The sequence below is a fragment of the Urocitellus parryii genome, assembly GCF_045843805.1.
Source record: "Urocitellus parryii isolate mUroPar1 chromosome 13 unlocalized genomic scaffold, mUroPar1.hap1 SUPER_13_unloc_2, whole genome shotgun sequence".
NCBI classification, from domain to species: domain Eukaryota; kingdom Metazoa; phylum Chordata; class Mammalia; order Rodentia; family Sciuridae; genus Urocitellus; species Urocitellus parryii.
In genome coordinates this window covers 94,005-109,414 of record NW_027551770.1, presented here as the reverse complement: position 1 = coordinate 109,414, position 15,410 = coordinate 94,005, and the positions used below count along the sequence as shown (strand labels likewise).

At 46.2% G+C, this 15,410-nt stretch overlaps 1 protein-coding gene across 1 annotated transcript in view; it reads left to right on the top strand.

Moving 5' to 3' along the window:
- Positions 1-278: 278 nt before the first annotated feature.
- The window catches only part of LOC144251420 (tyrosine-protein kinase SYK-like), a 48,620-nt gene continuing 33,488 nt past the window's right edge, over positions 279-15,410 (top strand). The window contains 2 exon segments of the mRNA XM_077794350.1: positions 279-692; positions 2,026-2,186. Coding sequence (XP_077650476.1) covers positions 279-692; positions 2,026-2,186 — 575 coding nt within the window.

The following is a 15,410-nucleotide window of genomic DNA, read 5'->3' as shown; positions in this document are numbered from 1 at the left end:
ACCATCCAGACTTGTTTACGAACTCTAACATTTCTCTGGCAAAATACCAGGTGTTATTTTTGACTTATTTACGGACCTTAACACATGATGGGAAGTCCAAAGAGGGAAGCACTTCCATTCTGAGCTGGGAGGATCTGTCTCCAGCTGGCAAGAGTTCAGAGGGATTCAGCCCACATTTCTCACAGCTTGAGTTGCTTACTGAAGTCTTCTCATCTTTGTCTTGTCCCCAGGTGTCTCCCTGCCTGGGCCCTGTCACTTCCTGAGGAGATGGCACAGGCATGTCCAACAGCCCAACAGAAAGCACCAACCACCTGCCCTTCTTTTTTGGCAACATCACTCGGGAGGAGGCCGAAGATTACCTGGTCCAGGGGGGCATGGCAGATGGGCTCTACCTGCTGCATCAGAGTCGCAATTACCTGGGTGGCTTTGCCCTGTCGGTGGCTCACTGCAGGAAGGCACACCACTACACCATCAAGAGGGAGATCAATGGCACCTATGCCATCTCGGGTGGTAGGACCCACAGCAGCCCTGCTGACCTCTGCCAGTACCACTCCCAGGAATCCGATGGCCTCATCTGCCTTCTCAGAAAACCCTTCAACCGACCCCTCGGAGTGCAGCCCAAGACAGGGCCCTTCGAGGACCTGAAGGAAAACCTCATCAGGGAATATGTAAAGCAGACATGGAACCTGCAGGTGGGTCTCAGTTGGACCTGCACCCTGTGTTCATGGGAACCTGGGATCCCACACAGATGTCCCCATGACATGCAAACCTAGTGTGCCCAAATGAGCACCCAACTCCTTAACCATTAATTTTAGCCAAAAAGCGACTGACTCTAGGAAGACTACCATTCCTCCTTTATATGCTGAGGCAGGGAAACTTCATGCCCGGGATGTGGCTTTCTGCACTACAGGAGATGATGCCACCAAGTTCATGGAGGGACTTTTCAAAGAGACATTGATATTTACCTAACAGGGTCATGCCATGCATAATGATTGGCCCTTGAATTTACAGATTCTTAATATCTCTCTCTGAATGTTCTGTCTCACACACACATAGGTGCACCACCCTTTCTTTGGCCACCTGGCATTGCCCACTGGGCATGATAATTTATTTAACTAGTATCCACTGATGAACCCTTTTATCAATTATAAATACTGCTGCTAATGATATCACTCTATGCCAATACTAAGCTGGATTGCAATATCTCTGGTATAAAGCCCAAGAGGCCAGGTTTGCCACGGCAGAGGATGCTTGTGTTTAATTTGGACACGTGCACAAAAGTTTGCCTCTGGAAAGTTGGCAAAGGTGTCCACATTCTTACCTACCCTCCTTGCTCTTCTCAGCTACACATTTGGGGTGGTTTTATTTTTATTTTTACTTCTTGGGTTTTTCTTGATTAATGCAAATTCAAACACTGGCTTCTTCGTTAGTAACTCTTGAAAAGATTGGTTTCTTTCCCACTAAGAAAGACAAAGTATTTGATTGACTAAGCACTCGTTCCAGTTTTCCACCTTTGGTTTCCATCTCGCTTTGCTCACAGGGGCAAGAGTTTTCCCCTGTGCTTTCTGTGATGACGCTTCCTACAGGTACAGGGTCAGTGAGGTGCCCAGTGTAACTAGGTAAAGGGGACCGGACACCTCAGGTGCCTTCCTTGTTCACCTCTTAGGGCTTCTTGACCTAAGACCTTCTTGGAATAACCAGGTTCTATCATAGAACTGTCTACCTAGTGGATGATTTGGTTTTCTGGGCCTCGGTGTTTATACCAGGTGGTATTCAACATTTTGTCTGGTTTTGAAAAGGCCAAACTCTTTCTTCCAAAACATCTTTCTTATTTATACACTTGAAGGTATTTAAGTCACCTTCAAGATCCTACAGTTTGTTTTTTTCTGAATGAACAAATGATTGGATGGATGGAATCTGATCCTCCTTGGCCACATTAGAGCTCACCAAACATCAGACATGGTTTGTGTGTTTTTTTTTCCATTTCTACCTGGTGTGGCTCATTCTCTCTCCCTGGTCACACAGGGCCAGGCTCTGGAACAAGCCATCATCAGTCAGAAGCCCCAGCTGGAGAAGCTGATCGCCACCACGGCCCATGAAAAGATGCCCTGGTTCCACGGGAACATCTCTCGGGATGAATCTGAGCAGATTGTCCTGATAGGATCAAAGACAAATGGAAAATTTTTGTAAGTATTATGTGTTTTCCCCTCTCCTTCTACCTCTGGGCTTGCTTGGATAGTTAAGGGGAACTCAGCTTCCCTGTGAGTAGACTCCATGTGACCCCAGGAAGGGGTCACATATTTTCATCTGATGACGCATGTGCTGACCTGTCCTAAGGACACTTCATATTAAACTATTTACGGTGACCCAGTGTGTTTTGCCTAGTGTGTCCCTGAAGTGCACACCCTTCTTGGGTATAGAGGGACTCCATGTTTAAAGAAAATGGCATTCAGCCACAGACAGTTGAATAATCCTTATCCAAAATGCTTGGGGCCAGAAGTGCCTTGGATTTTTGATATTTTTTTTTTCTAATTTTGGAAATATCTTGGGAAATACACATTGTGTAAGGTTGTATAAGAGAATCTCAGATGGTATTTTCGGTGCACCCATTTTGACCCACTACATAAGACCAGGTGTGAAATTTTGCATTTCTGGTAATATGTTCAAGCTCCCAAGTTTCAGATTTTGGAACATTTCAGATTTTCAGCTCAGAGAGGATCAACCTGAATTCCACTTTTCATGGCAAATATGGGGAGCACAGACAATGTCTGTGATCATGGAACAGAAAGGCAAACACAAATTTGTTCCTTCAGATCCTCCCACCCCCAACCTCAGACTGTACTTCTATTTTTTTCTTAGAACTAAGTGCTAACAGGGTAGACTTTTTCTTTTTTGGTTTCAAAAGATTCCTGGGAGTAGTCTATATAAACAGTGATTATAGCTATTTAATCAGAATGGGTTTGCGGACTTCATTTTATAATCTCAAACATCAGAAGGTATGAATCCTGGGTTCTGTTACTCGTGGTCTTTATTGGGTCAGTGTAAACCTGAATTTGAGAAGGGCCTTGGAGGAGCGGGCCAGCTGGGTGGAGTCATGGTCCAGAAAGGTTGAGAGCTGTTTTGGGGTGAAAGCACCTGTCTCCCAAGGTGCTCTGGCAAGATGAAAGGGCAGATGGTTGCTAGCAGAGAGAAGGCTCATGTGCATTTGTCACAACTCAGTGTTCCCAACAGAGATGCTTCCTGGGGACCACAGAGGACCCCATTCTTGCCTCAGAAACTGAACCAGAAACAGTGAGGTAATCTAGTGGTCAGGCACATTGATGAATACCGGGCAGACTCTGTCAACTTTTGCTAGAAACAGAAGTGTATTCTCTGAGTATCCACCTATTTAAAGAATTTTTCTCATAGTTCTGATTTTTTAAAATGATTTTAAACACAAACTTAAAAAATAAAAAAGTACCCCAGGTTGAGATGCATGATGTCAGATTGTGACTTTCAGGGTGATGCAGCCCCAGCTGCTAGCACTGATGGTGTGCAGAAGAAAAGGTGTTTGCCCTCCGTGTAGACACCTAGAAGCTCATTTTCTCAGTTTGGACTTTTTCCATTTCCTCAGCAATAATTTCCAACACACATGGCACAGGACTGCATTCTTCATGTATTGAGTGCCCGAGGGACAAGACCCAGAGACAAGGCCTTCTGGCTCTTTGCTAAGAGGACCTGTTCTTAGACTCTTTGGGAAATAACCATGGAGCAGATTTTATTTCTCAAAGTTACCTGTTGCTGAAAAAAGTGTTCACACCCTACATGGGCCCGAGTCCTGTTCTCACCTTCTTTCTTCAAGGCCATGTATGAACTTCATGCAGAAGACAGGGGACCCAATGTGCATCCTTGTCTGTCTGCTGCACAGACTGACATCCCATGCACCCTCGTGGTCCTGGGGCTCACAGTTAACATAGGAGTGTCTCAGAACCACTGTGCATCTGCATCAGCCAATATTAGAGCTCATGAGGTGCAGGGCCCCGTGGAGAGGGCTTTTCTCTCTCCACTAACTTTTAGTGTTCCTTCTCCAACATCCACATTTTCATAGTCCCCCCATGTCGCGACCCCTCGCTGGCAAGGGAAAAAACGACACAGGATTCTTCCTTCAGCAGTTTACTCAGGACCTTTGAATCATAATGAAAAGACAGGAACAAGAGAAGAAATAGCGCGCGGTCGGTCTGCCCTAGCTTAAGTACCCAGCCCTGCCAATGAACCAGCACTACGTGGAAGAGTCTAATAGGTGCAGTGCAGTGGAAGCAGGCCAGAGCCCAGCCCACAGCCTAACAATGAGTTATTTACTACTAACTCTGTAACCGCTGAGTCATCAGAAGCAGGAAGCCAGCGCCATTTTCAGGGTGCGGTCGCCTGCTCCCAACACCCCCAGTCAACTCTATAACTGGGTTCTTTTTTTTTTTTGGTGGGAGAGGGGTACCAGGGATTGAACCAGAGGCTCTTAACCATTGAGCCATGTTCCCAGCCCTTTTTCACATTTTATTTTGAGACAGAATCTTGCTGAGTTGTTTAGGGCCTTGCTAAATTGCTGAGGCTGGCTCTGAACTTGCCATCCTCCTACCCTCCTGCCTCAGCCTCCCGAGTGATTAGGATTCCAGGTGTGTGCCAGCACAGCCAGCTATGGACTGGGTTCCTGCTCTGCCTTACACGGTGATCTCCAATCTCTTGGATGCTACCTTGCTTGTTGCCCACACCCCAGCCCCCACTCCTTCCTGGCGCTGCCAAACATGCTGGGTTGCCCACCATCAGCACCCTTCAGTTCAGGCCTTGTGTCAGAGAGGTTACTATCCAGAGGCAGGAGCCCATGGTGGAGCTGGAGAGTCCCCACTTCACAACCAAGGTTCCAATGCCAATGGTAGGACCTCGGACTACGGGATGACCTTCCTGAGGCTCAGCTTGTCTGGGTCTGGGGTCAGTGGCGATGTTGCCTACTGTTGCCTTGCAGATTCAAGGAAACACATGCCAAGCTCACAGCAGGGCATGGACTCTGGGTCCATACCAGTCTGCGTTTTTCTCTCTCCACTAACTTTTAGTGTTTATTCTCCAACATTAGAACCAGGAAATTCTCTTCACTAGGAACCTTCATGGTTATTTGTTACAGATAAAATATAAAGAGGCATCCTAGAAACCTTTACTAATGAAGGTTTTATTTTATGACAGTGAGTCCTCCTGCAATACCTAAATGGGGTACTTGGTGGAGACCAAGACATTTCTGCAAGACAGTGGTGTACAGTGCTTGAGTGTCTGAATATGGGCTCGTGTACTTTTGTAGACTGTGAAGTTTTTAGCATCCTGATTTTGGCCCAGATCCTCCTTGTGTCTGGCATGGAGCAGGGTCTATGTCAACAAATGTGATGATTCTCCCAAGTTCAGGTTGCCCCCAGGCTGGTCCAGATTCCTTCATCTTGACAAGTGTCCGCTGGTGTTTATTTCGTGGGAAGTAGAGCTAACAGACTCCAGTGACTCTTATGAGCCAGCAGCAGATCTTGAGGCTGCACATGTGCCATGAGTACTCCTGTCTTCAGTCTATGACAGGCGTCTGTCCTACCTGCCCCTGCGGGGGTGCACCACGATTGCAGGAGATCCCAAGCCTGGTTTTGAGTGATTCAGATCTGACCTGTCCTAAGATGTTCTTTCCTTCCAACAAATAGCCATGGCACAGGGTGTTTGAAGTCACAACTGGATTCCAGTCATGGCTGGGCATCCTCACTTAGAAAAGGCGGGTGTCTCCAAGCTGTTGGTTTCTTTCTCCTAGTCCTTCCCAAGCCTTTATTTAGATTTTCCCAAAGAATGTGGCTGGTATCTCCTCTCCTGTTATTATATCTGCTCATCTACCCATGAACCAACATTACTGGAGTCTGTAGTTCTGTAAAGCACCAAATACTGGGTGCCCTGAGAGGTTCTGCCGTGGGAGAACTCAGCCCTGCAAGTATCTGCCTTTGTGGAGCCAGCTTCTTAGTGAGAGACACTGAACAGTTAGAAGTGCCCTCTACGGTCATCACTCCACATCCGTGGGGCAATTTGTTCCAGGATCTCTTTAAGATACCAAAATCCACCAGTGCATGAGTCTCTTGTATAAAATGGTAAACTATCTGCACATAACTTCCCAGATAGTCTAAATCCTCTTTACATAGCTTGTAATACCTAATGTAATGTGAATCTTGTGGAAAGAGTTGTTAATCTATGTTATTTAGGAAATAATGACAAGTACAAAGTCTGTGCATGCTCAGTCAGACTGATTTTTTTTTTTAAATAATTCAGTTTCCCAGTTGGTTGAACGAGTATTGGATGTGGAACCTGTGAATATGGAGATCCAGTGACTCCCTCCAAGTAGCAATCCATCCTTCAGGCGAGCGCACAACCGCTTGAGCCACATCCCCAGCCCGCAATCCATCCTTCAATGAAGCAAAGGTGATCCAGCAGCTGCTGATGACCAGACATCACCCATGAGGTGCTGCTTTGCAGCACAGATGGATAACTAAATACAGCCAGCTTCCCATTTATGTGGGTTCCACATTCATGGATCTGAATTTTTTGTTTTAAGGCACAGATAGAGGTTTATTAGGAAGGTAGATGCACATTCAAGGGAGAAGGTAGGCTGTCTCAAAAGTAAGAAGCCCTGCCTTGGATTGGGGGGGGTCAATATTTATAGAAGGGCTACATCAGGGGCTGGATGGGAGGTGGATCCAGGGTGTTGCCGTACAATATCATGCCAGTTTTCCTGTGCGCTTGTGTATTTCCCTCAGTTTTCAAGATCACAAACCAAGAACATGGGCCAAAGTTTGCAAGTGTGTTTTCTGCATCTCAGTGACTTAACTCTGCATTTCAATGGCTTGAGGGTGTTTCCCTTAAGATTCCATAGTTCTGTCTCCTTATTCTAAATCCCTCTCTATTTCCTCCCCTGAGACTCTGATCCCTTAATCTTTCCGTTAGTGAGGGGTGAAGATCCATCTTCTATGGCCGCTTCAGGCTAGCAAGGGGTGATGACCCTGCCTAGCCAGGGATCAAAAGTCCCGTCCTGACTGTTCTAAAGGAGATAGACACTGGTCTCAGTTGCAGGGAGGGGTTGATAATCTTGTGTTGCCATCTCTTAACATGGAATTGTTGTAATCTGGAAGATACAAGCTTTATTGGATTAAAAAGACCTGGACTGAGCAAGAGGAGCAGAAGTAGAGTTACCAGAGGTCCTAGCAGTGAAAACAGCCAAGTGAGGTTATGAAAATAAGTGCTGATAATTTTATCCGAAATATTTTTAAATTGGTACCTGTACTGAGCATACAAAGACTTTTTTTCTTTCTTGTCATTCTTTCCTAAATAATATAGACTAACAATTTTTACATAGCTTTTACGTTGGGTATTATAAGTAGAGATGATTAAAGTTTACAGTAGGATGTGTGTAAGTTCTGTTCCCTTTAACATAACTTGAGCAGCTTATGGATCTGATCCTTATGGGGTCCAGGAATTAATCCCCCCTGGATGCCAGGTGACTACAGCCACAGTGTGGTCTCGCCAGTGTTTAATGGAAGTCTGGAGAAGGCTCTGAACCCAAACTAAGGAAATGACCTGGACACTGTGGTGCCCAACTGTAATCCCAGCAGCTCAAGAGACTGAGGCAGGAGGATCGCAAGTTTAAAACCAGCCTCGGCAATTTAGGAAGACCCTGTCTCAAAATAAAACACACAAAGGGCTTAGTGGTTAAGTGCCTCTGGGTTCAATCCCCAAGACCCCCCTCCTCCCCTCCCCCCCAAAAAAGAGGAAATGAGCCAAACCTCAAAGAACAAATACACAGAGAACAAAAACTGCTAAGTAAATTCTTTTGTCCTGATGTTTCTGATGCCTGTCCACCCATTTCCCTGACTTGCCTGTTCCGGGTAAGGTTCCCACACAGGTCTCCCACACAGGTCCATTCCTAGCCCAGGGTGACCCCAGCTAAGTCTCCCCAGACCAACCCTCCTTCCCTCAGACCTCCCTCTGATGAACCTCAGGGCTCCCTAATCTAGAAACAGGATCTAAGTTTTGTGATTCCTGAAGGAAAGTGAGGAACGAGGGATGGGTAAGTGAGAGATGAAAGATAGAGACCAGGCCAAGATACACAGCACAGTTTATTTGTCAGAGGTGACAAAGGCCATCTCTCTATAGACAGAGAGAGGCAAAACTGGCTGGGGGCTTGGGACTTTTATGGGGCAGACTCAGGGATCAGAGCAGGGTGGGCCCTAATGCCAGCTGTTAAGGGTGGGATTGGTGTAAGGGAGTGGTGAGTCTTTCTCAGAAACACCCTCGGGCAGGAAAGCAAAATTTTTCTTAAAATGGTGGCTGTCACTGAAGATGGCTGTTGAGATACTAAGCAGGGACCTTACAGTGTGAAGATGCTGGGCATGTGTAGAAGCCTACCAAACAGACTGAATTTGACTCACGAATGAACATAGGGAGCTAGCTCCCAACGACTCCCTATGGGGTACTGTTGAGTGACCTGCTAGAAGTCCCATTTAGAGAATCACCCGAGTAGTCGCAGGTGAAGCTGTGAGAGTTCATTCTAGAAGTTTGGGGTTACTTTATGGTTCAACATAGCAAGACCCCTGTTTGGGGGAAACTTGTGTCCTTGAAGCCCTCTTTAGAGGTGACACTGATCACCTTGTCTCAGGTGGGCACAGAAAGATACAGAGCCCGTCCCTCACTGCCTCAGTCCTTCCCCCCTCTTGCCTATCTACTAGCTACCAAGGGCTACTTTGATCAATGCTCCTTACTATATCTTGTCTCTGGAGGTTAAGGGTGGAGTGGTCTTCAGGGACAGGGAAAGAGGCTCTTGGATGCCGAATGGCCTCATTTCCCTGATATTGCACACTGTGAACTCCAAGCATGCCCCTGTCACTTTGTCTCTGCCTGTGACTCCCCGTAAGCCACCTATGACCTTGTGCTGTGCAGGCCTGTGACTGACCTGTGCGGGGTACTCAGTGTCTGTCCACCACCTGAATTAGTGAATTTTTGTGGATCTGTTCTGCTTCCCTAGCTCATGTTTGCTCCTTGTGATCTGAAATGCTGTAGCACATGTTGTTCCACATGGGGACAGGTCCCTGTGAGACTATGTGGGGAAGGAATGAAACACGATTCTTGGCTCTCTCTGATCTCCTCCAGCTTGCTATTTTGAGAAGTTAGTCACAGCTCAGGTGGCTACAAAGTGAATTTGTTAGAAAAAGGAAACAAAAAGTTTATTTCCTTTAAATTATGTATCCCTCCCCCCAGGGAAGAATCCAGGATTGGTGGAGTCCAGAGCCTGCAAAATTTGGAGACCCTCTTTAAAAAAATACAAAATTAAGAGCAAAGTAACCATAATCAATTACTGCCTTTTTAAAAAAGCTGGTAAATACTATTAGCAAACAAATTTAGAAAAATAACATGATTTTCCATGAGCTGCCTGATACATCTCTAAAATCCCCTTTATTTTCTACAAGGTTTGTATCACATGGTATTTTGACTGCCTCCCCATTCACAGAAACTGAGTAATATTGCTCTCTCTAGAAATAGATATCAGTCCTTTCTGTAAGTTCACAACTCATTATTAGTCACAATTTGTATATTTTTTGGGTCCTTGTTAACTCTGAGAACGGAAGTTGGCCACAGAGTAATCTTTCTGGGATAGAACTAAAATCTATTAGGAGGCCCCTCAGCTGGCCTGAGTATGGATGGGGGAAGGTGTTATGGTTTAGATCCCCTTCCTCTCTCCCTCTCCGTTCCTGACCCCACCATGATCTGAGAGCTCTCCCCACTGGGGCCTCTGGCCATGACGCTCTGCCTAATCTCAGACCCAAAGAAATGGAACTGGCAGAGATGGAAACCTTGAGCCAAAATCAACTTTTCATGCTCTGAGTTGATCTTGTTAGATACAAAGAGCAAGGGCTTCTTGGAGTGATTTTAACTAGTGCACCCAAGATCTGTCACGGGAGAGGAGCACTTATAAGGTGCAAAAGAGATGCAAAGCTTGCAGAGATGCAAAGCTGACTAACACAGACAGGGCACTCTGAGCCCACACAGAGCCAGAGACACTGGAGCCCAGGGTCTGAGATGGCCACCGCAGCCTGCCCAGGTCAGGATGGGCCAAGGGAGGGAAGGGTGGGAAACCAAGAGGGGGGAAGTCCACTGTTTCATTGCAGTGACCAAAAGGCCTGACAAGAACAATTTTAGAGGAGGAAAGGTTAATCTGAGGCTCAGGGCTTCGAGGTCTCCGTCCATGGATGGCCACCTTCGTGGCTGTGGATCCAAGGTGAGGCAGAACATCATGGTGGAGGAGTGTGGTGGAAGAAAGCAGGTCAGGATATGGTTGTCAAGAAGCAAAGAGAGAGAAGAGATGAGACTGCAGACAGAGATAAAATGTCAATTTCAAAGACCCGCCCACTGACCCACCTCCTCCAGCACACCCTACATACCTACAGTTACCACCCAGTTGATCCATTCCAGCAGATTAAGACACTGATTAGGTTAAGGCTGTCATAACCTGGTCAGTTCACCTCGGAAATATCTTGCATGGTCACACCCATGAGCTTTGGTGGACACCTCACATCTGCACCAAGATGCTAGGCAATTCTGAAAAACAGGGATTTGAGAGGCAACCATGTGGAGCAGTTCTCAAGGAAGATGTGGCCTGTGGGCTTACCTTGTGGGTCAGGAAAGCGTTCCTGGCCCCTTTGCTCTGGCCTTGGTTATTATACGTGATCCGGTGGGACACCTTATACGTGCTCCTCTCCCGTGACAGATCTTGGGTGCACTAGTTAAAATCACTCCAAGAAGCCCTTGCTCTTTGTATGTAGGGGGGAAAAAGTTGTTCAGAAGGCCCTCTGAGCAGAGAGCAAGGAGGAGTGCAGTTGGCCCTTCAGAGGCCATGGTGGACTCCCCCCTATCCAGTTCCCTTGGACAATCACAGCACCTGTGTGGCCTTTTCTTATGTGTTCTGTATATGAATTCACATGCCCTCCTGCCCTTCCACCCCAGCCCCTTTCATGAAGGAATGAACACTTAGTCCCTGAGTCATCCTTTTTATATCAGTCATTTTCCAGGGGGAGTATGATGCACTCAGTTATTTTTCCCCTTCTCTTTCCTCCTTTCCACACCAAACCCTTAGACTCCTCCTGTACACACACGCACACACACACACACACACACACATTCACTCACTAACTCATTCAGGCCTCTCAGGTTTGGGGCTCCGTGGGAGGCCCTGCAGGATATGATCCACAGGAATAGATGGTTTAGAGGGCTGAACAAATCTTTGTACATTGCCAGCCAGAGACTAGAATATTCAGTGATTTGGGCCTAAAGAAAGGGCTGTGTCCACACATAATTTGGGGTGTGCAAATCAGAGCCTGGAAGTTCTTGTTCAGGATCAGACCTGGGAAGACCTGGCTTGGGGACACCAGAAGTGACATCATCACCCTGAATACCAGAACTTCAGAATTTAACTCCTGTCACTGATCCCTGCACCCTCCCTGCCCCCTGCCTCAACCACATGACCCAGAAGACAGGTAGATACCGTGTTTCAGAAATAGCATCACCGATGCCCTTCTGTGAATGGTCACCTGATATAAGGCAGCCATAAAAAATTTATTCACTCTGCAGCCAGTTCCTCAGCTTGTGAGAATACACACTTTTGTATTATTCCCTCTGCCCAAGGAACAAATCTAAATTAGGGTTAAGGATAAAGATGGATGCGATACCTTAAGTTGGGCTTCACAGAACATATACAAGGGCCAGAGGAGATGATATACTGAGCAGCAGCTTTCACATCTGTGTGTGTGTGTGTGTGTGTGTACACTAGGAGTTGTGCCTGCTGGGTCCCCACTCCCTGCATTGTTAATTCACTAAGATTAGGTTAATATTTAGTTAAGATTAATGGTTGACATTTCTAGCAAGTTTGCCCATGTTGCTGATTCTGCTGGTCTGGGGACCTCGTTTAAGCCTATTTGAGATGTGTGATAGCTGTAAAGGCTGAATCAAGCACAGTGAGTGTGTGAGGTTTCCATAATTCACTGGAGGGTCTGTGCCCATATTTATAGGTGAGAATATTCCTGTATCACACCCCAAATGCTGCCATATTTGTCTGGTGAGACAGTGTTAACCTTAAAACTGTTTGTACTTGTAGAAACTTGAGTGGGACCGTGTAAAACACAGGTTATGAGTCAGGCAAGCCTGACACCTAGGAGCCTGATACCTTGAATCAACAATTCAGAAGTTTTAAATTACATGGTGTTCTGTGTCCTTGATTGGAATCTTCTGTTGTCCTATCCTGTCCCTCCTGAGATCTGAGTCATTCTTTTGTCCTGTGTATCCACACTGTATACACTACCCACCTGTTATTCATTTAGCAGCCATCTCAATTATCAGATAAACTGTTGTGATATAGCAATGCTTCTATTCAGTTAATCCTTATTTTATTTAATAATGACCCAAGAGTAAGAGTAGTGAAGCTGGCAATGTGAATACGCCAAAGGTAACCTGTAAAGTGCTAAGTATATATAGTGAAGTACTTAATGTGATGCTTGGTGTACCCAGAGCTCAGTACCATCCACAAGGTCAGGTACCCACTGGGAGTCTTAGACAGCGCTGCCTTCATATAAGGGATGACTACTGTCAGGTTTTAACTTGAATCATTTGCAGATGAACAAATTAATATATATATATATATATATATATATATATATATATATATATATATATATATATATAAAGCTGAGCCAGTGGTTCTCATGTATCTATCTTTTCTCTTATCAGTTCTAAAGAACTCTTAGCTATTGTTTTCCCCTATAAATTGCCTTCTTTCATGCCTATCATTTCTTGCTTCATAGGCTCCTATTTAACATATGTTAGACCTTCTAAATTTATCCTTCATAATTCTTTCTTATTCTCTATCACTTTTCTCTATATGCTCCACTGGGTAATGTCACTGAATTTATTTTCCAATTCACTAATTTTTGCTTGGTCTCTTTTTAATCTGCTGTTATACTCACTCATTGATTTTTCCTTATCATTTCCTTATCATTTCTAGCAGTTGTAGCTTTTCAAATATTTCTGGGAATTTTTGAGAGAATCACATTAGTAATTTTTATTATCCCATCTTTTATTTCTCTAAACATTTCATACATAGTTTATATTCCATATCCGATTTTTTCAAATGCTGAAAGTAACAGGGTGGGGAGATTAATCTCTGTCTCTTCCTCTCTCTTTTTAATCTATGGCCCTTTTCTCATAATTTGTGTTCCCTTGTTTTTGGGGTGATCATTTCTGCTCTCATAATTCGATTGCTATGCATCCGTGGGAATCCTGGGTGTCCTATATTGGGATTGCTTTCCTCCAGAGTTGAAGAGGTTTTGCCCTGTTCATGTGGACTTCATATCCAGTGCCTGCCTGGTTGCTGGATTAAGAGGTCACTCCCTGCTCACTACAACACCAGTATTAGTGTTTGCCCTAAACCCACTGTTTTGCTCTTATTTGATACTCACCTTTTCCCTTCTCACATTTCAACTCAATTTTAGTTCTATTTTTTGAAAGTGAGCTATGCATTTTACAGAAGCCTTCTCCTTGTTCATTATGGGTGGGACTGTTTGACTGCTGTGAGCCTCCGATGCCATGATGAAAACCAAGTTCAGTCAGAGCTCTCATCTGTGGCCGTGATTGATTAAAGTGGACCATTTTATACGATGTGTGTGGCTTTGCAGTCATAGGCCAGCAGAAGAGCATCCCAGCCTGTCTGAAGGTAAATGAATGTTCAAAGGCAGTTGAGGGCGGTGCCCGCATCAGCTCAATGGTGCTGACACAAGTTTCAATGACGCTGAAAGAGAGGAAGCATGAACTTACTCCACCCTCATAGACTCCAACAGAGAGGTGCTTGTGATAAAATGTTTTAAAAGGCAGAAGTGCTAAAAGCAACTTGGCATGGTCCCCGACGTGGATTGCGTTCTGGACTGATCTTATTTTCTGTGTTGTATGGCCTGTGCATGCTGTGCCTAAACACTGCGATGGCACAGAGCCAAAGTCCCTACAAGTTGCCTTTTTATTTTATTTATATTTATTTATTGTGCCTTTTGGGGGATCAATAGCCTTGTCATCTCTTTTGAGTGGCATGACACTCTTCAGGATGTCATGGCCTCCCGCATTCCCTCCTCCCTCTCCCCCGAGCCCTGCTTTCTGGAGAAGCCACTGAGTGAGAACTGAGCACCCTCTGCCTCGAAGCCGCAGTTAATGTCCCTCCTGCCTACACAGCCGATGCCAGGTGCCCTTCGTCCCCTCTGGAATGACATCTTGCCCAGTGATGCTCTACTCTGCCCTGAGAGGGACAAAAATGTCAAGGGAGAACAGGAACACTGAGTGGGCGGGGATGTGCCTGGCTGCTCAGTTCTGTCATTATCCTAGAAGCCTCAGAGAGGCTGCCTGGAGCAAGTGTCCACCACTTCCCAGGTCCTCAGCTGGCCCTCTGTGCCCAGCATCACGACCATGCATTTCTTTCACCCAGGAGGGCACAAGAGGGTGAAGAAGAGTGTCAGCACTTCCAGGCAGTGCCCAGCCTGGGAACAATAGTCTCCTGTCTCGCCTCTGCATGGCACAGGTTCGAGGCCTCCCAGCCCAGGCCTGGGCCTGTCCCCCCTAGGAGGGGAGCCACACCAAGGAGGACAAGGACTGGCCTAGGGTCTGTAAGCACAACTTCTCAGCATAACCTTGAGATCAAGCCTTGAAACCCCCAAGCTTTCTAAGGGCAAACCACAGATCTGTTAGCTTCTTCTAAAGGAATCTTTGGGAAAAACAATTCCAAATAAATAGTCCAAGGTTTTGGTGAACAGCCCGAGGCCTGTTGGACCTGACAGGAACACAAGGACTTGTGCTGGCTCTTTCAGTAATCCTGGTGCTGCCCACACCACTTGCCAAGGGGAGTTTGCTCAGGAACACGAGGTGGCCCAGAAGAGGAGCCAGGAGGCAGGTTCCAAAGCCATTTGTCTCATATTTTAAATTCCGTGTAGTCCAGCCCAGGACCTGCCTGCAGCCAGCAGCTGGCTCCCGGTTACTGGCCCGTTAATGTTGCCAAAGCCTTCTGGTCTCCACCAGCTCCAGATGCTGGGCTTGTGGGTTCCCTTCTCGGTGCTCACTTCCTGCTAGCTGCCCGGGGCACTGCTCAGGCTGTGTGTCCACAGCAGCTGCCACACCTGTCAGCTACCTGTCTCAGGGAACATGCAGGGGCTGCCAGGTAGAGAGTAGGAATCTGCAGGACCCATTCCCTTGAGGAGCTTGAGAAAGTGGGGGTCTTGCAGAAAACATGTGTTCAAAAGCAAGGGGTGGTCTCCGATTCCTCTTTGATCCAGTGCTCTTATTATGCTGGTTTT